The sequence below is a fragment of the Salvelinus fontinalis genome, chromosome 30 (assembly GCF_029448725.1).
Source record: "Salvelinus fontinalis isolate EN_2023a chromosome 30, ASM2944872v1, whole genome shotgun sequence".
In the NCBI taxonomy this organism is placed as follows: domain Eukaryota; kingdom Metazoa; phylum Chordata; class Actinopteri; order Salmoniformes; family Salmonidae; genus Salvelinus; species Salvelinus fontinalis.
Window position 1 is genome coordinate 26,727,004 of NC_074694.1, and position 22,346 is coordinate 26,749,349.

The following is a 22,346-nucleotide window of genomic DNA, read 5'->3' on the forward strand; positions in this document are numbered from 1 at the left end:
AGTAAGGTAATCGCTCCATCTTGCTCTCGGATAGGCTGTGAATCAGACTAATGCTGTACTTCTCTCTCCTCATCTCTATTCTCTCTCTCCAGGTGTGCATTTGTATCCAACCTGTGTGAGTCTTCTGCGGCGCCCACCCTGCAGCCTGCCCATAATTCCATGCGGTCTGTGCTGGAGGGAGACCTGTGTATGAACGTGTTCAGGGATGGACACTGGGGAGTGTTCAGACACCAGCTCATCTCTCAGGGTAGGACAACCACACCACCATCTTCCCTCTCTCTTGTTCTTGCTCTAGCAATATCTCAAAAGTTACACCCAATGAGAAATCTTGAGAGAACTTTCACACATTCAGTCATTGCATAGGAGCTTGATGATAAAATTGCAGTGAAAAGAAAGTGCTTCCCTAATGATAAACACTAAAATAGCTGATAGTCACAGACTAGCCCCAGGCTCAAGAATATGCTGATTTTAAAACGTTCATCTTGGACAATAATGGATTCCTAATCTTCTGTTGATCATGCTGCAACGCTTAATACCTCTCTCTCTCTCTCTCCTTTCTCGCTCTCTCCTCAGATCTGAGTGAGGAGTTGACAGAGCAGGCTTACGTTAACGTGTTGACCCGGGGTGACCTCTCCTCGCTGCGTTGGATCGCCTCGCCCCTCCGCCATTTTGTGGCGAGCAGCCCCCATGTGCAGCTGTGTCGCGTCTACTACAGCTCCCTCAACTTCAGAGACATCATGCTGGCCACCGGAAAACTGCCACCGGATGCCATCCCAGGTAAAGAACACAGAGACACACACAGACACAGAGACACACACACAGAGACGCACACACATGCATACAGATATGTCCTCTAGGAAACTGCCTCTGTAGCTATACCAGTAATGAACACTCATGCACTCTCTCTCTTTTACACACACATCTGATTTCCCTCTGTAGGTGACCTGGCCCTACAGCAGTGCATGTTGGGTATGGAGTTCTCTGGTCGTGACCCCAGTGGTCGGCGTGTGATGGGGCTGCTGCCTGCTAAAGGCCTGGCCACCTGCGTTGACGCTGACACACGCTTCCTCTGGGACATCCCAGATGGCTGGTAAAACAATACGACTACCCCAAATCACACCCTATTCCCTACATTATGTAGTGCATTTGAGTAAAAGTGCTTATCTACGATCAGTTTTGCCTTTCAAAATAATAATGAATAAAAGGGGGGAACTGATCCTAGATCAGCATTCCTATATTTTGTGAATACAGGCGCAGAGCCACAAACGACCTCGTAGGGAGACACTGTTTTGGGATCTTGACTAACAGACTGAGGGGTATGTCCACTGAGGAGCGTACTACAAACCAGGATTAATGAGTTTGTCGGCTAACTTTTACAAACAACCAGAAATAACTATTAAAGCTAAACTTATTTATGTGTGTTTGGTTGTTGTCGATTAGACCATGCCCATTTCAAGTGTATACTTCGGGGGGGGAAAGTAAAGATATTTCTGTAAGTTAGATCCTGGTTTGTAGTATTCCCCTTTGTTGACGTCTAGCTTTATGACTTAGTTATTGTTGTAAGTAACTTATGTTCTCTCTCACTCTCTCCATCCCTCTCTCTAGGACCCTGGAGCAGGCAGCGTCGGTACCGGTGGTCTACGCCACAGCCTACTATTCCCTGGTGGTCCGAGGCAGGCTCCGCCCAGGGGAGAGTGTTCTCATCCACTCAGGGTCAGGGGGCGTCGGCCAGGCTGCCATCGCCATTGCACTCAGCCAGCGCTGTAGGGTCTTCACTACTGTTGGTGAGTACCAGAGACCTGTAGGCACACACACACTCAGCCTGTTAATGTCAGAATTGTCAGTGCATTTAGCCGTAGATGTTTCTCTGTAACCCGTCTTTTGTGTTCTTTGTCTCAGGTTCAGCAGAGAAGCGTGCCTACCTACAGGAGCGTTTCCCCCAGCTCACCTCTGAGTCCTTTGCCAACTCTAGAGACGCCACCTTCGAACAGCACGTCCTGCTACACACACAGGGAAAAGGTCAGACACACTTTAAATATCAGCTCCTATCCAAACTTGCCTCACTCAAACACACGAAACAACTATACAGCATGATACACCTCTCACACTAACTCACATGTTCTTATGTACCCTGTCTGTAGGAGTGGATATGGTGTTGAACTCCCTGGCTGAGGAGAAGCTACAGGCCAGTCTTCGCTGTCTGGCTCGACACGGACGCTTCCTGGAGATCGGCAAATACGACCTGTCCAACAACTCCCCTCTGGGTCAGTACACAGCACTGCAACTGCTCTCCATGGCAGCCATTTTGTGTCCGACTCACTGTGCCACTGCAGCTGTTCTAATGTCTGACATGAGTCCCTGTTACCCTTAGGTATGGCTGTCTTCCTGAAGAATGTGGCGTTCCATGGGATCCTATTGGACGCCCTGTTTGAGGAGGGGAACAGGGAGTGGGAGGAGGTGTCCCAGCTGCTGAAGGGGGGCATTGTGGGAGGTGTAGTCAAGCCACTGAGGACTACGGTGTTTGAGAGAGACCAGGTGGAGGAGGCTTTCAGATACATGGCCCAGGGAAAACACATCGGCAAAGTCCTGCTACAGGTCACTTACTCAACAACTCCCCCTCTTCCATATTCATTCACGCTTTCTTTTTCTCCCTCACAAAACACAGCTTTTACTATCTCCTCAACTCTCTCTTTTAGACCGGTTCATCATTTATTATAACACTGTTATTGCCACTTATTATACTCTTGATACATGACAGTTTATTACAATTCACTCGGTGTGTGTTTTTGTCTGACGTGGTGGCAGATAGCCTAGCGGTTAAGAGCGTTGGGCAAGTAACTGAAAGCTTGCTGGTTGAAAAATCTAGGCAAGGCACTTAACCTCTAATTGTCTGCTAAATCACTAAAATGTAAATGTGTATCTCTAGGTGCGTTCAGAGGAGAAGGGTGGTGGTACTCAGGCGGTGGGCTCGCCCCTCTCCCTCCCCGCCATCTGCCGTACCTTCTGCCCTGCTTCCCACTCTTATATCATCACCGGGGGACTGGGCGGCTTCGGCTTGGAACTCGCTCATTGGCTGACGGAGCGAGGCGCCCGCAAACTGGTGCTCACCTCCAGATCGGGCATCCGCAACGGTAAGAGACAAGAACTCAGAACTTTGACTTTTACATGTGCTGTATTGTAGCACACCAGCAAAGCCATTGTGGTGTTACATTAGCTGCAGACTTGTTGTTTGTGACAGTCCAGTCACTTTTGTTAATGTTGGTTCACGTTGCTAGGTTACCAGGCGAAGCGCGTGCGTGAGTGGCAGGGGATGGGTGTGCAGGTGCTGGTGTCCACCAGTGATGTCAGCACCCAGGAGGGGGCGGAGCGACTCATCAACGAGGCCTGCAGGCTGGGGCCTGTGGGAGGAGTCTTCCACCTCGCCATGGTAATGCCCCCCCCCCCCCCCACCTGTACACTGTTGCTTTTTATTTTCACCTCTCTTTCTCACCTGCGTCTCTCACCTCTCTCTCTCTCTCTCTCTCTCCTGCGTCTCCCACCTCTCTCTCTCTCTCTCCTGCGTCTCCCACCTCTCTCTCGCTTTCTCTTTCTCACCTGCGTCTCTCACCTGTCTTTTTCTCCTGTCTGTATGTGTACCAGGTGTTGAAGGATGGCATGCTGGAAAATCTGACTCCTCAGCTGTTCCTGGATGTCAACAAACCCAAATACAACGGAACCCTCCACCTGGACAGGTAAGACGATACACACAGGTGTAGCAGTTAGCTTAGAGATCACTCCTCCTGGTGATTATGTAGTTCTGCTGAGATTTACCAGTCTTTCCATTATAAGGATCTGTCAATATCCAATGTTTTGGAGGAACAGAAAATCCAAAAGCAGTCTGAGGTAATCAAAGGTTTTCCTTCCTCTTTCTCAGGGTGACCAGAAAGCTGTGTCCAGACCTCAGCTACTTTGTAGCCTTCTCCTCTGTGAGCTGCGGCCGCGGCAACGCCGGCCAGAGTAACTACGGTTACGCCAATTCCGCCATGGAGCGCGTGTGCGAGCAGCGACGCCACGACGGCCTGCCCGGATTGGCCGTCCAGTGGGGCGCCATCGGCGACGTGGGCGTTGTCCTGGAGACCATGGGCGGCAACGACGTGGTGGTGGGTGGGACTCTCCCGCAGCGCATCACTTCCTGTCTGGAGGTGCTGGACCGCTTCCTGTGCGAGCGGCGTCCGGTGATGTCGAGCTTCGTGCTGGCAGAGAGGAGCGTGGTGAAGAGCGAAGGAACAGGACAGAGAGACTTGGTGGAGGCTGTCGCTCATATACTAGGTAGACCCCTCATCACCCATACACCTCCATACAACTAACCCTATAACAAACCCCAGACAGAGACCTGAGGGGTGTACTAGAAAGCAGGATCAAGGAGTACGCCAGCTAACCTTGATTAGCTTAAAATGAGCATGATCTAATTGACTGAACAACAAAAACACATTTGTATGTCAGTTTAGCTTTGTTAACGAACCAGAAAATATGTCGTTTTTTCTGGTTGTTTATCCAAGGTAGCTGGCTAACTGATAGATCCTGCTTTGTAGTATATCCCCCTAGTGGAGGCTGTGGCTCACATACTGGATAAGACTAGAGGAAGAGAGAGATGTCCCTCATCACCCATACACCTCCATCACCATGTAACCCGCTCTAGATTCTTCCTGAAGTTACCCCATCACAGTTTATATCAATAGATTTGAAGCTGGTTTGGGTGTTTTCATTCCATGTGTGACTCGCTGGTTTTTTCTCCCTCTCGCTCTTCCCTGTCCCTTCTAACCTTTTCAGGTGTGCGTGATGTCAGCAGCCTAAATGCTGACGCCTCATTGGCTGATCTGGGTCTGGACTCTCTGATGGGGGTGGAGGTGCGTCAGACACTGGAGCGCGATTATGACATCGTCATGGCAATGAGGGAGATCCGACAGCTCACCATCAACAAGCTCCGAGAGCTGTCCAGCCAACCAGCGGGAACAGCAGGTGTGTGTATACACAAACACTGTACGCAATAATGACTTTGTATAGTTAGGAAGCGTATGTGTGTTATGGACTTACGTGTACTCTTTCTCTCTCCTTTCCCTCTCCTTTCCCTCGCTCTCCTTTCCCTCGCTCTCCTTTCCCTCGCTCTCCTTTCCCTCGCTCTCCTTTCCCTCGCTCTCCTTTCCCTCGCTCTCCTTTCCCTCGCTCTCCTTTCCCTCGCTCTCCTTTCCCTCGCTCTCCTTTCCCTCGCTCTCCTTTCCCTCGCTCTCCTTTCCCTCGCTCTCGCGCTCTCCTTTCCCTCGCTCTCGCGCTTTCTTTCCCTCGCTCTCGCGCTTTCTTTCCCTCTCTCTCGCGCTTTCTTTCCCTCTCTCCAGAGTCCTGTCAGTCTCCAGTGAAGAAGGGAGGTGTGCGTTCTCTGTTGGAGTCGGACCTCAGTTTGATGCTGGTCAACCCAGACGGTCCCACGGTCTCACGTCTCAATGAGGTGCAGAGTGCTGAGCGCCCGCTGTTTCTGGTCCACCCTATAGAGGGCTCCATCGCTGCCTTCCACACACTCACCGCCAAGCTCAGTGTGCCCTGCTACGGCCTGCAGTGCACTAAAGGTACACACACAGGAACAAACTCCCTCCGCTCTCTCTCTCGCAATCATACTGATACAGTCCCACACTCTCTCTAAAGTTGTAAACTTGATCTTAATGACTGAAACTATCCCCCCCATCTCTCTAGCTGCTCCTTTGGACAGTATACAGTCTCTGGCTACATACTATGTGGAGTGTATACGTCAGGTAAAAAAGATACTAACAACTTCATTTGTATTTACATACATGATAGATAATTACAGTGATTTTATAAATAACGATCTGTGCTTATGTTTTATTTGTGTAGGTGCAATCGGAGGGTCCGTACCGGATTGCCGGCTACTCCTTTGGGGCCTGCGTGGCGTTTGAGATGTGTTCTCAGCTGCAGGCCCAGGGTAGAACCGTAGACTACCTCTTCCTCTTCGACGGATCACACTCCTACGTCGCCGCTTACACACAGGTGAGACCTTATGCAAGCATATTGATACTCACACACACACCGGTGATACGCATGTGTCTGCACATACTGACACACACACACACACACAGATGAGAGGTTACGCAGGAATGCACATGTACTCTGACACATACACACATCCTCGTACTCAGTTCCTTCACAGTGAACTCTACTTGAAAAGAGTCAGTCAACTCAGAACTAACCGTAGGGTCATGTGTAGCGTTAACCTGATGTTTGTGTTCTATTTGCCTTTCAGAGCTACAAATCCAAGCTGACCCCTGGTAAAGAGTCTGAGGCAGAGACTGAAGCGCTGTGTGCTTTCATCCAGCAGTTCACTGGCATCGAGTACAACAAGGTACAACACTTTACAACCGCAAATATTTAACTAACATTATACTTGAGTCTGGTTCAATGTATAATTCTCACATTTCTTGTTCTGCCTCTTTTACCTCTCCTCGCTCGCTCGCTCTCTGTCTAGTTGTTGGAGACCCTCCTCCCTCTGTCTGATCTGAAGGCCCGTGTCAACATGGCGGTGGACCTCATCACCTCCAGCCATAAGAACGTCAGTAAAGACTCCCTGCGGTTCGCTGCCGCCACCTTCTACTACAAACTCAAGGCTGCCGACGGTTACGTCCCGGCAACCAAATACCACGGCAACGTCACCCTGCTCCGCGCCAAGGCCAGCAGCGACTACGGAGACAACCTGGGAGCTGACTACAAACTGAGTGAGGTGGGTATACACCAACACGCATGAACACGCGCATGCACACACTGCTATAATAACAGGCTTTGTTCCTCTTCAGGTGTGCGATGGTAAGGTGTCGGTCCACGTCATCGAGGGAGACCACCGCAGCTTCCTAGAAGGAGAGGGGGTGGAGTCTATTAGTAGCATCATCCATAGCTCATTGGCCGAGCCACGCGTCAGTGCCCGGGAGGGTTAGACCAGTCCCGCCCTTCCCAGCCCTCTCCCCCAATAGCACCAACTTCTTCTATCCCAAAGCTCTTAGCTCGCTGCCACAGGGTATGTTCCCATGGGAACAAACAACGTGCTGTATGTTTGTGCTCTACCAATAAGGTCCTCGCTCTCTTTTATTTGTAATTTTTTTAATTCTTGTGTCTTTATCATGTTTGGAATGGTAGAATAAAGTTAGATGCTCAACTCTGTACTGGTAATCAATCCTGCTACAACTGTAAATGTGCTGGCTCAACCCTATAGCTAGCCTAGCATGTGAGCCTGGCTGTGTTGCCCACTGACTGTAGCCTAGCCCAAGATAACCTACCTAGCTGTTGTTATGATACTGTTCAACCCACCAGTCTGTTAAAGGGTGTTTCGTGAACTTGGTAATAAAGGTGTGTGTGTGTGTGTGTGTGTGTGTGTGTGTGTGTGGACTCGGACCCTCTACCTATGCACATGCGTGCATGTTTTATCTTATGCCAAACCCTAGCAGTGCCCTAATGATGCAGACTATTCCACGTGTACATAGCCTCCTGTCTCACCTGTCTAACACCTGTTCAAGCTCTGTACCTGTTACCAAGTGACATTGGCTTAGGAGGAAACCATTGTTACATGGTTGTCTTTGTTTGGGGTTGTTTTGTATAAAAGGGTTTGTTTACCAGCATTGGTCATAAGTTATGATCCCTATTTTTGTTGATTTCAATGTTGTTTGCAGTGACTGTAGTATTGTTACACTGATCTTAAGGTAGGTTCACACAGAGAAATGCATTCGACTTCCCAACATGAGAACTAAAGGGGTTACTGTAGCAACACGCAGGAAAATGGCTAAAAGTATCTGACTGACACCATCTTTGATAAAGTTAATAACTTTTTAACTATTCAGCTGTTTACTGGAAATAAGACTCCCTGTATCTGTCTTTCCATTTAAGAACTGAAATACTTTTTGAAAACAACAGTATTCTTCTAGGTTCAGATCTGGGTGTGTTGCCTTTCCTGTGTGAGTACACCTTTTAAGAGGACTGATTGGATATCTACAGGTCACATTTCTATGATCTTGGCTTCCTTGACAAAAAAGTCATTTAAATTGCTGCTGTTTTAAAAATGTATGCTGTTCTATGTAACTGGCTACAATGGATTACTAATCATACAATTAACCTTGTTTTTAATTTCCTTCAATGTTCCTTCAAAACGTTCTAACATTCCTGAAATATTGTTACATAAGACTAATGTTTTGAATATTACTGCTGTCCACATGCAATGCTTCAAAACGCTTTGGCACTTGTTTGAAAGGATATAGACAAATGATGTTTCATTGCTATGGCACCACCCAAATACTGTTATGTGAAATCTATGGTGTTCAGGAGGGCACAATGGAGTAAAAGGCTTTGCAAACTAAAATGAGGGTTCTTTATTGGATAAATTCAGCTCGTATCTTCGTGTTCCGAAACATTTTCTCCCATTTAGTGCCCACTGAATACGATCCGATTCACTGTCTCACTGAAAAAGTAGTAGTTTGTCCAAGCTTCCATTTTGTTAGATGATGTCATGTCAGAATTTAGGTGCCGTTGGGTGTGGAATCATTGACCTGAAGAACGGCCTTGTTGAGGAGTAGGTAGAATTTACCTCTAACCACTGGTCCAGGAACATATATTTTACTGTCCACCTAATGGTTCATGTTTGGACTGTGAGCAGGATAATCTGATCCTAGAACTGTGGTTACGAGGCAACTATCTACCTTTAGCTGTTTTTGACTCCCGTGACCTTTGCTGACCCCTGAAGGTCCTTCAAGATCAGGGGTCCAATCGCAGAATGCAACAGACTGACCTGACCTCTGAGACTTCTAATCAGGTCTATGAAGAGTCAGGTGGCTTTAATTTGAGCATGGTGATTGGCTGCAGTTAAAAGGAGGGAATTGACAATGTGTTCCTTTTCTAGTTTGTTTTTCCCAGTATTTATTGTATTAGTCCAAATAAAGAGCTATCACTAACATCCTGCCTCAGTGTCTGTCTGGTTTCTATGTAAACTTATTGAGGCAACTACAACAGGTCCTGAAAGTTCTCTGCAAGTGGTCTCCATAGCTTATTCAACTGACCATCTTCAGGCAATCGTAAAATACTCCTGGCCTTTCACACCTTCATGTTAATCCCTGTATATAACTGACCCTACATTCCTTATGCAATTAGACATGCTGTATCTCCAAATGGTAATGTGTTTGTGTCATATAGAAGGTACCAGTAGAAAGTCACACAGCAGCCAACTATAAGGACCATCTGTCACACTAAATTAAGTAGGTCATAGGTCTTTCTCTGCCTTTGAAGTTAGTATGGATGCTTCGGCAGCGTGTGTGTTCCTTGGAGGTTCAGTACAGATGCTGTGAGTGAGAGTGATAAGATGTATGCACACGACTGTTAGTTGTTTTGGATACAAATGGCTATTATTATTATACAAACATTAGGATCACCTTTCTAATAGCGAGTTGCACCCCCCTCCCCCTTGGTGTGTCAAGTTGGCTACCATACCCTGTTCAAATGCACTTTCATCCTCTGAGTGGTACACATTCCCCTTCATCTAGACTGATTGAAGAAGATTTAACAAATGACATCAAAGCTTTCACCTGGATTCACCTGGTCAGTCTGAATGTCTTCATGGGAAGAGTAGGTGTTCTTAATGTTTTGTACACTCAGGGCTATCTAGCGCTCAGACATACTGCACTACTTTTGACCAGGGCCTGGTCAAATGTAGTGCACTTTGTAGGGAATATGGTGCAATTTGGGACGCACCCCTAAGACAGGGACACTCACCTACGACTGGGACACTCATAGTGGAGCAGCATGTTGTTCCTCAGATAATGACCACAGCCTTGGATGTATAAAGACTGTTACGATGCAGAGTGAGAGAGAATTCTGCATATGCCCTCACTGGCCTCTGTTGGTGTTCATAATCTAAAGTCAATGAACTGTCCTATCCTGCGACAGGTGGAATTTAACATGAAGTGTGTGCATTAATAATCCCTCATTTCGGTACCTGGTCCAGACCTGGTCCTCGTAGGCGACAGAATAAGACAAAAATCGATCATTTCAGAGCTTCAGAAGAAAAGTCTTGCAGAGGAGCACAGTAATTATTCTATCCACGGCCACAGAGTTGAAGTAAGGACGAGTTTACAACAGACCTGCACATTAGGATTGGTCTTCCTCAACGATGATGAATGATATATATTGGTTTTATGATGCTATCTGTGTTGGGTGGGTGGATGCATGGTGGCCTAGGACAAGGTAATGATGTTATACTGAATGATTATGAGACGACCGCTTCAGAGCTCATCTCACAGAGGATCAGTCACAGATCCATGTCTTTTTAGTCCCAATCTACTGTAACACACTATATCTAGACTCCATCTCTCTCACTATTTTCTCTTTCACTCTTTCTCTCTCTGTACCTCTCTCACTCGTGTATATCTAGTCTATCTCTCTCACTTTCCTCTTTCCCGGTCTTGCTTTCTCTATCTTCTATCCTTCTCTCTGTCAATCTTTCCTCCTCTATTATTTCCTTCTCGGTCTCTCTTGCTTTGTCTCTCGCGTCAATTCCTCTCACTTATTCCATTAGAGATCTTCAGCACAGGTCAATGAGCTGATGTGTGTCTGGGGTGGGACCAGAGCAGGCTGTTGGATGGTAGACTTGCTCAATTCTCTCATGAACATCGCCCCTATACGTCAACATTCCTTTGTTTTGAAAGTGCATCTGAATGGAGATGAATTACCAAAGGTGATCTTCAACTAAGACCCTGGCCTATCCCAGCGGGCAAAAGTGGTTGTGATTAAGTTATTTCAACCTGCTTTAACCGGTAGGATCTGATTGCTTTTGGGCGTTCTATTGTTACTGGGGGTGGAAGCATGGTTTCGGGGCTTGGGGGGAGGGGCTCGTTTTCAGTGGATGGAAACTTGTTTTCTGGGGGACTCTCTGAATTCCACCCTCATCTCTGTCCAAACAGAACCACTCACCTCATGTACACTGTCAAATTGCAACCAACACCACACCCACACAAAGAGGAAATGTTCCAACTTAAAAGCAAACCAAGTTTAAAGAAACTATCTGATCTCTGATAGTCTGCTGCTCAAAATGGCATCAGCCAAGTCCGTTCGAGAACTAGTGTCAAGGAATGATGTCACCAGTCAGAAGACAAGGCCTGAACCCAAGACCAGAGAGGGGTCCTCCCCCATGAACATTTTACTTTTTTAAAGCTAATTTCCTGAAATTGTGTTTATTTCTTAGGCCTATGACCAGGGTGTAAAATGTAAAAAATTAAACCACAGGTCAGGTGTATTCAGGATGCTTTGAACATTAATTGAACACTCAAAATGTGACGACTTTGTTACTTTTATATTTTGGGAGGGATGAAATGTAAACTATGCTAATATTGTTTTAAAAATATTTTTTAGGTGGTTTGACATTTTATTCAGACAGTAATTCAATGAGAAAGGGAGACGGAGAAATGCTAGAAACAGTGGGAAGGTTGGAAGCAGGGATTGATCTGTGTTCTCAGGCAGAAAGTTGTATGCGACACATGCCGGGGAGTGTTACCACAACAGAAATAACACAAAATGCACATCGCATTCATATTCTTATTATCTCATGTCGCTCTTGCTGCTAGTGATTCTCTGATCCACCTCTACGCAGACGATACCATTCTGTCTACATCTGGCCCTTCTTTTGACACTGTGTTAACAAACCTCCAAACGAGCTTCAATGCCATACAACACTCCTTCCGTGCCCCCCAACTGCTCTTAAATGCTAGTAAAACTAAATGCATGCTCTTCAACCGATCGCAGCCCGCACCCGCCCTCCCGACTAGCATCACTACTCTGGACGGTTCTGACTTAGAATATGTGGACAACTACAAATACCTAAGTGTCTGGTTAGACTGTAAACTCTCCTTCCAGACTCACATTAAGCATCTCCAATCCAAAATTAAATCTAGAATCGGCATCCTACTTCGCAACAAAGCCTCCATCACTCATGCTGCCAAACATACCCTCGTAAAACTGACTATCCTACCGATCCTTGACTTCGGCGATGTCATTTACAAAATAGCCTCTAACGCTCTACTCAGCAAATTGGATGTAGTCTATCACAGTGCCATCCGTTTTGTCACCAAAGCCCCATATACTACCCACCACTGCGACCTGTATGCTCTCGTTGTCTGGCCCTCGCTACATATCGGTCGCCAAACCCACTGGCTCCAGGTCATCTATAAGTATTTTCTAGGTACAGCCCCACCTTATCTCAGCTCACTGGTCACCATAGCAGCACCCACCCGTAGCACGCGCTCCAGCAGGTATATTTCACTGGTCATCCCCAAAGCCAACATTTCCTTGTTCGTTGTTGGCATTTCCTGCCTAAGTTTGCCCACTTTGCCAATAAAGTAATCATTAAAATAACTGGCAACATCAAATGGTTTTTGTGATGAATAAACCATCTGAAATCAATGAAAGATGGAGTTGAATTTGTCTTTCTGCCAATAATTTAATTTAAAGTACTAAAAAAAAAAATCCATCATTCTTTCCATCATTGATCTTGGCTTCATAATACAGTTTCTTAAAGATACTGTGAAGATACTGACACAAACACAGTGATGAACTTAGATAGGAATACAGTCATGCTGTTCAAGGATTTCAAGTTTAATTTAAAATCCTTGAATCAATTAATTTGAATATGAAGAGTTTCATTCCAAAACGCTATATATCCATTTTCTGAAATGTTGGTAAATTAGCTTTTATTGTTTAAAGAACTTATGAAAGATATTTGTGTGTTTTTTTTTAAACTAATCATTGTATGCGGCTGGTTTCATTTCAGAGAGACAAATAATAATTTGTTGTTGCAAAATGTTATAATACGTAGTAATGCATAGTACTGCTAGGTTTTACACAGTCAAATGTGACAAATTGTCACGACTTCCGCCGAAGTCGGTCCCTCTCCTTGTTCGGGCGACATTCGGCGGTCGACATCACCGGTCTTCTAGCCATCGCCGCTCCACCATTCATTTTCCATTTGTTTTGTCTTGTTTTCCCGCACACCTGGTTCACATTCCCTCATCAGACTAAATGTATATTACCCTCTGTTTCCCCCAGGTCTGTGTGTGGAATTGTTCTTTGTGTAGGGTGTTACGCTACAGGCTGGCTTGCGCTAGGTTTGTTTCAAACCTAGGTTTGTTTGTTTTGTTTAATCCGGTTCATGTTACCGTGGTTGTGCTTTGTGCTGCCTCGCCTGTGCCTTTGGGCCAGGGTGTATATTAAAGTTCTCCTGTTATCACCCATCTCTGCTCTCCTGCGCCTGACTTTCCGGCAACCAGTCACTCATCCCGTTACACAAATATCTATTTTTTATAAACTACTGTACAAATGATACATTTGTGACATCACTTTTTTTTATTAAAAAAAATGAATAAACACAGTAATATGAGATCTGTATGTAAAACCTTTACATTTGACATTTTTGTCATTTAGCAGATGTTCTTGTCCAGAACGACTTATACATTGCTCAAAAAAATAAAGGGACACTAAAATAACACGTCCTAGATCTGAATGAATGAAATATTCTTATTAAATACTTTTTTCTTTACATAGTTGAATGTGCTGACAACAAAATCACACAAAAATGATCAATGGGAATCAAATTTATCAACCCATGGAGGTCTGGATTTGGAGTCACACTCAAAATTAAAGTGGAAAACCACACTACAGGCTGATCCAACTTTGATGTAATGTCCTTAAAACAAGTCAAAATGAGGCTCAGTAGTGTGTGTGGCCTCCACGTGCCTGTATGACCTCCCTACAACGCCTGGGCATGCTCCTGATGAGGTGGCGGATGGTCTCCTGAGGGATCTCCTCCCAGACCTGGACTAAAGCATCCACCAACTCCTGGACAGTCTGTGGTGCAACGTGGCGTTGGTGGATGGAGCGAGACATGATGTCCCAGATGTGCTCAATTGGATTCAGGTCTGGGGAACGGGCGGGCCAGTCCATAGCATCAATGCCTTCCTCTTGCAGGAACTGCTGACACACTCCAGCCACATGAGGTCTAGCATTGTCTTGCATTAGGAGGAACCCAGGGCCAACCGCACCAGCATATGGTCTCACAAGGGGTCTGAGGATCTCATCTCGGTACCTAACGGCAGTCGGGCTACCTCTGGCGAGCACATGGAAGGCTGTGCGGCCCCCCAAAGAAATGCCACCCCACACCATGACTGACCCACCGCCAAACCGGTCATGCTGGAGGATGTTGCAGGCAGCAGAACGTTCTTCACGGCGTCTCCAGACTCTGTCACGTCTGTCACATGTGCTCAGTGTGAACCTGCTTTCATCTGTGAAGAGCACAGGGTGCCAGTGGCGAATTTGCCAATCTTGGTGTTCTCTGGCAAATGCCAAACGTCCTGCATGGTGTTGGGCTGTAAGCACAACCCCCACCTGTGGACGTCGGGCCCTCATACAGACACATGCACATTTGTGGCCTGCTGGAGGTCATTTTGCAGGGCTCTGGCAGTGCTCCTACTGCTCCTCCTTGCACAAAGGAGGAGGTAGCGGTCCTGCTGCTGGGTTGTTTCCCTCCTACGGCCTCCTCCACGTCTCCTGATGTACTGGCCTGTCTCCTGGTAGCGCCTCCATGCTCTGGACACTACGCTGACAGACACAGCAAACCTTCTTGCCACAGCTCGCATTGATGTGCCATCCTGGATGAGCTGCACTACCTGAGCCACTTGTGTGGGTTGTAGACTCTGTCTCATGCTACCACTAGAGTGAAAGCACCGCCAGCATTCAAAAGTGACCAAAACATCAGCCAGGAAGCATAGGAACTGAGAAGTGGTCTGTGGTCACCACTTGCAGAACCACTCCTTTATTGGGGGTGTCTTGCTAATTGCCTATAATTTCCACCTGTTATCTATTCCATTTGCACAACAGCATGTGCAATTTATTGTCAATCAGTGTTGCTTCCTAAGTGGACAGTTTGATTTCACAGAAGTGTGATTGACTTGGAGTTACATTGTGTTGTTTAAGTGTTCCCTTTATTTTTTTGAGCAGTGTAGTTAGTCCATTCATCTTAAGATTGCCAGGTGAGACAACCACATATCACAGTCAACTATACCGGATACTAATATTCTATTCCAGCTAAACAATGGATATATAGCATTTTGCAACAAAACCTACTTTAATACACATCTAAAATCTATGAGTTCACAATCTGAGAACAGTAATATTTTACACACACAATAAGAAATTATTTGCTGGACATAGCGTTTTGGAAATTAACTCTTCATATGTTACCAACTTAAACTTAAATGTGAATATGAATAATCAAGAGTGTCTTGTCCCTGTGAATTCTTTAAAAAGGGTTTTTATATAAAACTCTTAAGAGTCCACCATGTCTTCCACAGTCAGCATTAGCCCTCAATCAGAGAGGAAGATAGGCATGTGCAGTTAATGGTTATATTGGAGCAGCGATTGGATTGTACAGGGTAGATATAGTTTATTTGTTGCCTGTGATCACCTTCACAGTCTAATAATTATTGGATCACTGTGTGTGGTGTAGTAGGAGTTGGAGTAGAAGTAGGAAGAGGAGGGTATTTCCACTGAGAGGTCATTGCACTCCTCTGGATATTACTGTAGTCATGGGCCCTTTCTCCTTTCTGTTGTCGAGAGATGAACCTGCAAGTAAGTTTTTTATTATACTGTGTACATCACGTGTATCCTGTGCATATGACAACTACACTTTGATTGGATTTATTTTGATTGGATTTATTTTGATTGGATTTCCTCATCCTCCCGTCCTTTCCTCCCGTCCACTCCTGGCCTCCTTTTGAAAACTATAGAGGGGAGCAAGGAGAAGAGGCGAGGAGAAGAAACGTGGAAACAATGCACTAGTAAGAAATTAGCCTTTGACACCCCTGGCCTACAGAAAAGGCACGAACAGACCACGGCCGGGAGTACTTAGCCCCTTTGAACAGAGTGCCAGCCGTAATTTGCATGTAGAAATTAGCAATAATGAAGGCTATCAGTCGCCCACTGGCAGGTGATCCCTATACACACCACGCCGACAGTGAATGAATGAACGGCAAATGAACGCACCCCTACTGTACAGGCTGACAATCGGTCTGGTGAGTTTTCTCCTTAAAACTAGCTCTACCACAGACAGCGATGGATTCTCATTGAGCTCAAGCCACAGCTGTTACAGCCCTCGAACAAAGGTACGTACAGTAAGTCCAAGGAGACAGATAGGCCTAACACTTGAGCTTTGGTAGTGGAAGTTTTTTCATTATTCACCTTATGAATGGGTTGTCATTGCAAGTGAGAACTTGCTCTCTTAAAATAAATGCATCCCGCTCTCTCATTCACATGTATAGAAGTGAGTATTTGACTTTCTTTCGCCCTTATTTTCCTTTGAATGGCAAGGAATGGAGTCGTGTATCTTTCATTCTGTCTTCCAGGCAGTTTGGAGACATTAGCATCTCTAGCCTTACCCCCAGGCTTCATGCAATAGATGCATGGACCAGTATCATACCGCTAAATAATGCAGCCATAATGATTATTACCCTTAGCTTGTTCCTGTTCAGTCCTCAGTTAATAAAGACCTTGTGATAATCCACACTTTGACTCCATTATGGTTATGGATATGGAGGTGTGTGTGTGGGTGTACATGATGAGCATGTGTGTAGAGACGTATGTCTATGTAGCAGAAGTGAGTCGTGATAAGGTCGCCTTTCCTGTGACTTCAAAATCAGTGTCACCCTCAGAATTTCCACTTGGCCTATTGGTTAGGACTTTGGTTTCTCCCATTGGAGGCCGGAGTTCAGATCACAACTGTGCCATCTACTTAAACTCTACAGTAGAGAAGCGTGTTTGCCCGTCTGTGTGTCCTGGACTCTCTCTCGTTCTTTCCATCTCGCTCGCCAGTGAGCTATATCATTTTGGTTTCATCATTATTATTCTCTCAGTAGTGTGGATGAATGTAAATCACAGTTTGATCAGACCAGCTTTTAGAATCGTACATTTTGTACATTTTATCTTTGGATGAGAATTGAGTCACTATTGTCCTCCCTGGTAAATAAAGGAGAAAAAAATTGAATCAGGTGAGAGCACTACCGGTAGGATAAACTAATTCCAGATGGTGGTTTGATGGTTTGAAGAACCTCCTTCGGGCCCCTCTGACAGCAGCGGTAGCCACTGCGCAAATGTACAAGTCATCAGATATTGTTGTGTAATCATGATTACCAGATCTGTTGGGTATACTGTACACACCCAGCTATTACCATTTCCTCAGCAAAGATCAATCTGAAAATGGAATATGATCTCAATATGTTGACGTTTCCTTTCCTCCTTTGTATTGTTGTGGCCTTGCTCCTGACACTAACCCCCCCCCCCCCCCCCCACACACACACACTTATTTCTTCTTCTCCTTCTTAATCTTCTTATTATTCATCATTCTCTCACACACTCTCTCTCTCTCACCCCCCTCTATCTCACTCCCTCTCTCTTTTATTGCTCTCTCTCTCTTGTCACTGTCTTTCTTTGTCTCTCTCTATGCCTCTCTCTCGCTCTCCCTCTCTCTTTCTCTCTCTCACTTTCTCTCTCTCAATTCAGTTCAAAGGGCTTTATTGGCATGGGAAACATATGTTTACATTGCCAAAGCAAGTGAAATAGATAATAAACGAAAGTGAAATAAACAATAAAAAATGTACAGTAAATATTACACTCACAAGTTTCAAATGAATAGACACATTTCAAATGTCATATTATGGCTATGTACAGTGTTATAATGATGTGCAAATAATTAAAGTACAAAGGGGAAAATAAATAAACATAAATATAGGTTGTATTTACAAGGGTGTTTGTTCTTCACTGGTTGCCCTTTTCTTGTGACAACAGGTCACAAATCTTGCTGCTGTGATGGCACACTGGTATTTCACCCAATAAAAATGGGAGTTTATCAATACTGCGCATTGACTCTGTACCGGTACCCCCTGTATATAGCCCTGCTATTGTTATTTACTGCTGCTCTTTAATTAATTGTTATTTTTATATCTTACTTTTACAACAACAACAACAAATCTAGGTATTTTCTTAAAACTGCATTGTTGGTTAAGGGCTTGTAAGTAAGCATTTCACTGTAAGGTCTACACCTGTTGTATTTGGCGCATGTGACAAATACAATTTGATTTGATTTAAAGTAACACTCATTGGCATAAAATAACCCCAGTGTTGGTATTAATAACCAGAGTTGAACCAAAACCACGCCCATCATAAACATATTTCCCAGCATGCTCTATTGCAAGTTGATTCGTTTTTAAATGGTCTCAATATCTATATTTTTGCATGTAAATTGATTGATTAATTAATGTTATGCTTCTCAAATATAATTTACATTAATTTTCTAAACTTATCCAACATGTTACTTTGATATATTGTACCCGTTACTGAAACAGTTGTTCCAGTTAGATGTTTATGTAGTCTCATCTTTTATTCTTCCCAGCCCTGGCAGTCAATCTGAATGTAGGTTGCGGATGAGCTTTTTTTTTTTTTTTGAAAGTTGGATGTCCCCACTCCAACTGGATGTACACCTCACGTTGCAAGCCAGCATAATGTGACATGTTGTTTGGATAACCCCAGATTGTTTTTTTAAAATTCACTTTCATTCTGGTCTGGGTTGACCAAGCAGCTGGGTCTTTTTTTCATGTAATCCATAGGTTATTTTCAGGAGGTTTGGCTTTTAGATAATTATTTTTTGCTGTCTGTGAGAGTAAATGTCATTCCTGGATAATGTTAAGTTTGTACGCTGCAATTAAACATTTTCCTTTCATATTATTTCACGTTACATAATTAATAATTATCAATATTATTATTTACATATTGCAACAAAGTGGTTACTATCCCATTGGGGATATCACATTCATACACTTCTGTAAGCTTCATTAAAGCTACGAAAGTGTCAGTGTTCAACCATAACATGTGATAACAATTCAACAGCACAGATTAACTGGAATGACATTTACTCTCATGGCTGGCCAAAAATAACTTCCTGAAAGCCACACCCCTACTAAGCCAAGCATCCAGTCTTCTGATCGGACCCGCTGGGCTTTATCTCAATAACCCAGCATCAACAAACCAACTGTTTATTTACTTATTTTTCTACAACCCAACTAAGTGAGCCAATGCCTGCAACCCAGCAGTTGGGTCACACAAACAACCCATTATTTTTTAGATTGAAAGCCCTCAAGATAAGGCCGTATGAAATACATATTGTATTGTGTTAGATAATCACATTTTAACGATAACATATTCATTTAGGATTGCACTCGGTGAAGTCCATAGGACTGAAAATGGATGTATGCAACTAACAAATTCAGTCATGGGAGCTAATGTTACAATTCACTCGTAAGGCAAAGCATTCTTGGAAATGTGCAAATTCAACACTGTCTATACAGGTCCGCACTTTCAGTTTTAATTTAACACTGGGGAATTTGCTGTGTGTCTTTCATCCTCTCCATCTTCTGTCAGAATCCTGTGTCTTCATCAACTTCTCTCGTTCCTTCCATTTGTCCTTGCTGTAAAAGGCACAGCTTAAGGGCTTTCTGAAAATATCTTCCTCCATGCCAAGACACAGGTTGTCCTCTGTAGCCACAAAGCCTGAAGAGGAATTTGACAAGAGACACATCTCCGAGAGCTAGAGAGAAATTACTTTTCCCCTTTAAGTGAAAATGAAGCACCACTCGACTCCATAGAGCCTTGTCCTTTGTTCTAAAAATGACCTTTCTCTCTCAATTCAATTCAGTTCAATTTAAGGGCTTTATTGGCATGGGAAACACATGTTAACATTACCAAAGCAAGTGAAGTAGATAATAAACTAAAGTGAAATAAACAATAAAAATTAACAGTAAACATTACACTCACAAATGTTCTAAAATAATAAAGACATTTCAAATGTCATATTATGTGCAAATAGTTAAACTACAAAAGGGAAGATAAAAAACATAAATATGGGTTGTATTTACAATGGTGTTTGTTCTTCACTGTTTGCCCTTTTCTTGTGGCAACAGGTCACACATCTTGCTGCTGTGATGGCACACTGGGGTTTTTCACCCAACAGATGTGGGAGTTTATCGAAATTGGGGTTGTTTTCAAATTCTTTGTGGGTCTGTGTAATCTAAGGGAAATATGTGTCTCTAATATAGTCATACATTTGGCAGGAGGTTAGGAAGTGCAGCTCAATTTCCACCTAATTTTGTGGGCAGTGTGCACATAGCCTGTCTTCTCTTGAGAGCCAGGTCCGTCTTCGGTTCGGGTCAGTCACACTGGTCAGGTATTCTGCCACTGTGTACTCTCTGTTTAGGGCCAAATAGCATTCTAGTTTGCACAGTTCTTTTGTTAATTCTTTCCAATGTGTCAGGTAATTATCTTTTTGTTTTCTCATGATTTGGTTGGGTCTAATTGTGTTGCTGTCTTGGGGCTCTGTGGAGTCTCTTTGTGTTTGTGAACAGAGCCCCAGGTCCAGCTTGCTTAAGGGGCTCTTCTCCAGGCAAATGTTTCTGTAGGTGTTGGCTTTGTTATGGAAGGTTTGGGAATCGCTTCCTGACCTCACAACCATAAAGGGCAATAGGTTATATAACTAATTCAAGTATTTTTAGCCAGATCCTAATTGGTATGTCAATTTTATGTTCCTTTTGATGGCATTGAAGGCCCTTCTTGCCTTGTCTCTCAGATCGTTCACAGCTTTGTGAAAGTTACCTGTGGCGCTGATATTTAGGCCGAGGTATGTATCGTTTTTTTGTGTGCTCTAGGGCAACGGTGTCTAGATGGAATTTGTATTTGTGGTCCTGGCTCTCTCTCTTTCTCATCCTCCTTCCTTCCCCTCTTCCTCCTTTCCCTCCCTCTCTTCCCTGAGGACAGGTTTCCATCTGTGAGTGGTAAATTAATCCTCCAAGTGGCTGTTTAGAGCAAGTGGAAAATGAATTAAGGTCGGTTTGCATCCATGAGCGTAATTCTAACTCATCCACTTCTTTCAGAAGGAGCTTTGTTTCAGGGCTCTGGGCCAACAGACTGGCGTCATGGGAGGAGTGGGATCGGACGGTGTTTGAGGGGCCTTGCAGTCTTGCGTGAATGCATGCATGCGTGCACGAGAGAAAAAGAGAGAAAAAAGAACGGACAGTGAAGAAAACTTTTGTTTTTGTCTGTGTATCTTTGGGAAGTAGAGGTACAAGTAAAGATTTATGAAGTAGGAAATGAAGATACCACACTTCCTGGAATATGTCTGATTCCCAGTAAACCCTAGCCTGTCCCTGGTTTACCTTCTGACAGTTAATAATGTGTGCTGAAGCTGCCTCTGTATACACACACGCCTAGACGCCTGTATCGTTTAAGTTCGGTGAAATTGAGCTGGTAAATCCTGCAGGCGACACAACAAACTCAGAAGCATGTATTAACGTTCTTGTGGAAGCTGATTTTTTAGTTCCACTGAGAGAAACTCAAGGGAAACCTGTATTTTCTCTATTAATTGTGGAAGATTACATATAATTATTTCTGCTGGCCTGATCATGATGCAGGGTTCCCATTTCATATGATGAGCCTCACATTATAACACAAGGACCTTTTGTAAGAAACATGCAATAAAAATGTCATGAATTACAGAGTTTTTTCGTCAGATGTTTCCAGGGAGGAGCTGGGCAGATTGACACTCATGCACACATACACACACCTTATTCATACACAAACACAGACACACACCTGCTCATTCATCCCATGACAAATTGAATCCTTTCATTTCATTGTTATCCATATGTTTATTCACATATTTCATGAACTCGTAAATTCCTTTGTGTGTATGTAGGCGAAGAGGCTCTTGGAAAGCTCTCCTAAGAGTCATTCTGCCTCTGACTCTCTTCACTTCTCTGAAGGGGAGGAGACCTTCTGTCCTTCCGTCTGTCTGTCCATCCATGTACCGACTCCAGGGCCAGACTGGAGACTGGCTATCTGGCATTTCGAGTAAATGCCAGATAGGCTGGTCCATATTTTGTTGCACAATGATAATTATCTGGCTGATAATGGGAGCCACAAGGAAAAAAATACGCTCATGTGGGGGCTTTGAGAAAACCTTTTTGGACTGGTGTGGGGCCTCAAGGAAAAAATGGTCTGGTGTGTTAGAAATGCCAGGGCCGATTTCTAGTGCCAGTCTGCCCCTGACCCACTCCTTACAGGAGATGAGACCCATGAGGGGCTGAGGATTAACACAGGGATTGCTGTAGGAGAGTCATCATGTTCATTTGCGATGAGTTTCCAGCTCCTGGGGTTTTGAAGATGTAGCCCAAACCATTGCCAGA

The 22,346-nt window shown here is 44.5% G+C and overlaps 1 protein-coding gene across 3 annotated transcripts in view; it reads left to right on the forward strand.

The window, feature by feature from the left end:
• Positions 1–8,982, forward strand: part of LOC129828887 (fatty acid synthase-like) — a 31,456-nt gene extending 22,474 nt beyond the window's left edge. For all 3 annotated transcript variants that reach the window (XM_055890167.1, XM_055890165.1, XM_055890166.1), the window contains exons 26-43: positions 93–247; positions 574–777; positions 940–1,090; positions 1,606–1,784; positions 1,900–2,019; positions 2,142–2,264; positions 2,372–2,595; positions 2,927–3,131; positions 3,276–3,427; positions 3,640–3,731; positions 3,914–4,308; positions 4,810–4,998; positions 5,373–5,600; positions 5,725–5,783; positions 5,884–6,036; positions 6,290–6,388; positions 6,512–6,763; positions 6,837–8,982. In XM_055890167.1, the coding sequence (XP_055746142.1) occupies positions 93–247; positions 574–777; positions 940–1,090; positions 1,606–1,784; positions 1,900–2,019; positions 2,142–2,264; positions 2,372–2,595; positions 2,927–3,131; positions 3,276–3,427; positions 3,640–3,731; positions 3,914–4,308; positions 4,810–4,998; positions 5,373–5,600; positions 5,725–5,783; positions 5,884–6,036; positions 6,290–6,388; positions 6,512–6,763; positions 6,837–6,974 (3,118 nt within the window). In that variant the 3' untranslated portion in view covers positions 6,975–8,982. The remainder of the gene's footprint in view (positions 1–92; positions 248–573; positions 778–939; positions 1,091–1,605; positions 1,785–1,899; positions 2,020–2,141; positions 2,265–2,371; positions 2,596–2,926; positions 3,132–3,275; positions 3,428–3,639; positions 3,732–3,913; positions 4,309–4,809; positions 4,999–5,372; positions 5,601–5,724; positions 5,784–5,883; positions 6,037–6,289; positions 6,389–6,511; positions 6,764–6,836) is intronic.
• The last annotated feature ends 13,364 nt before the right edge of the window (positions 8,983–22,346 follow it).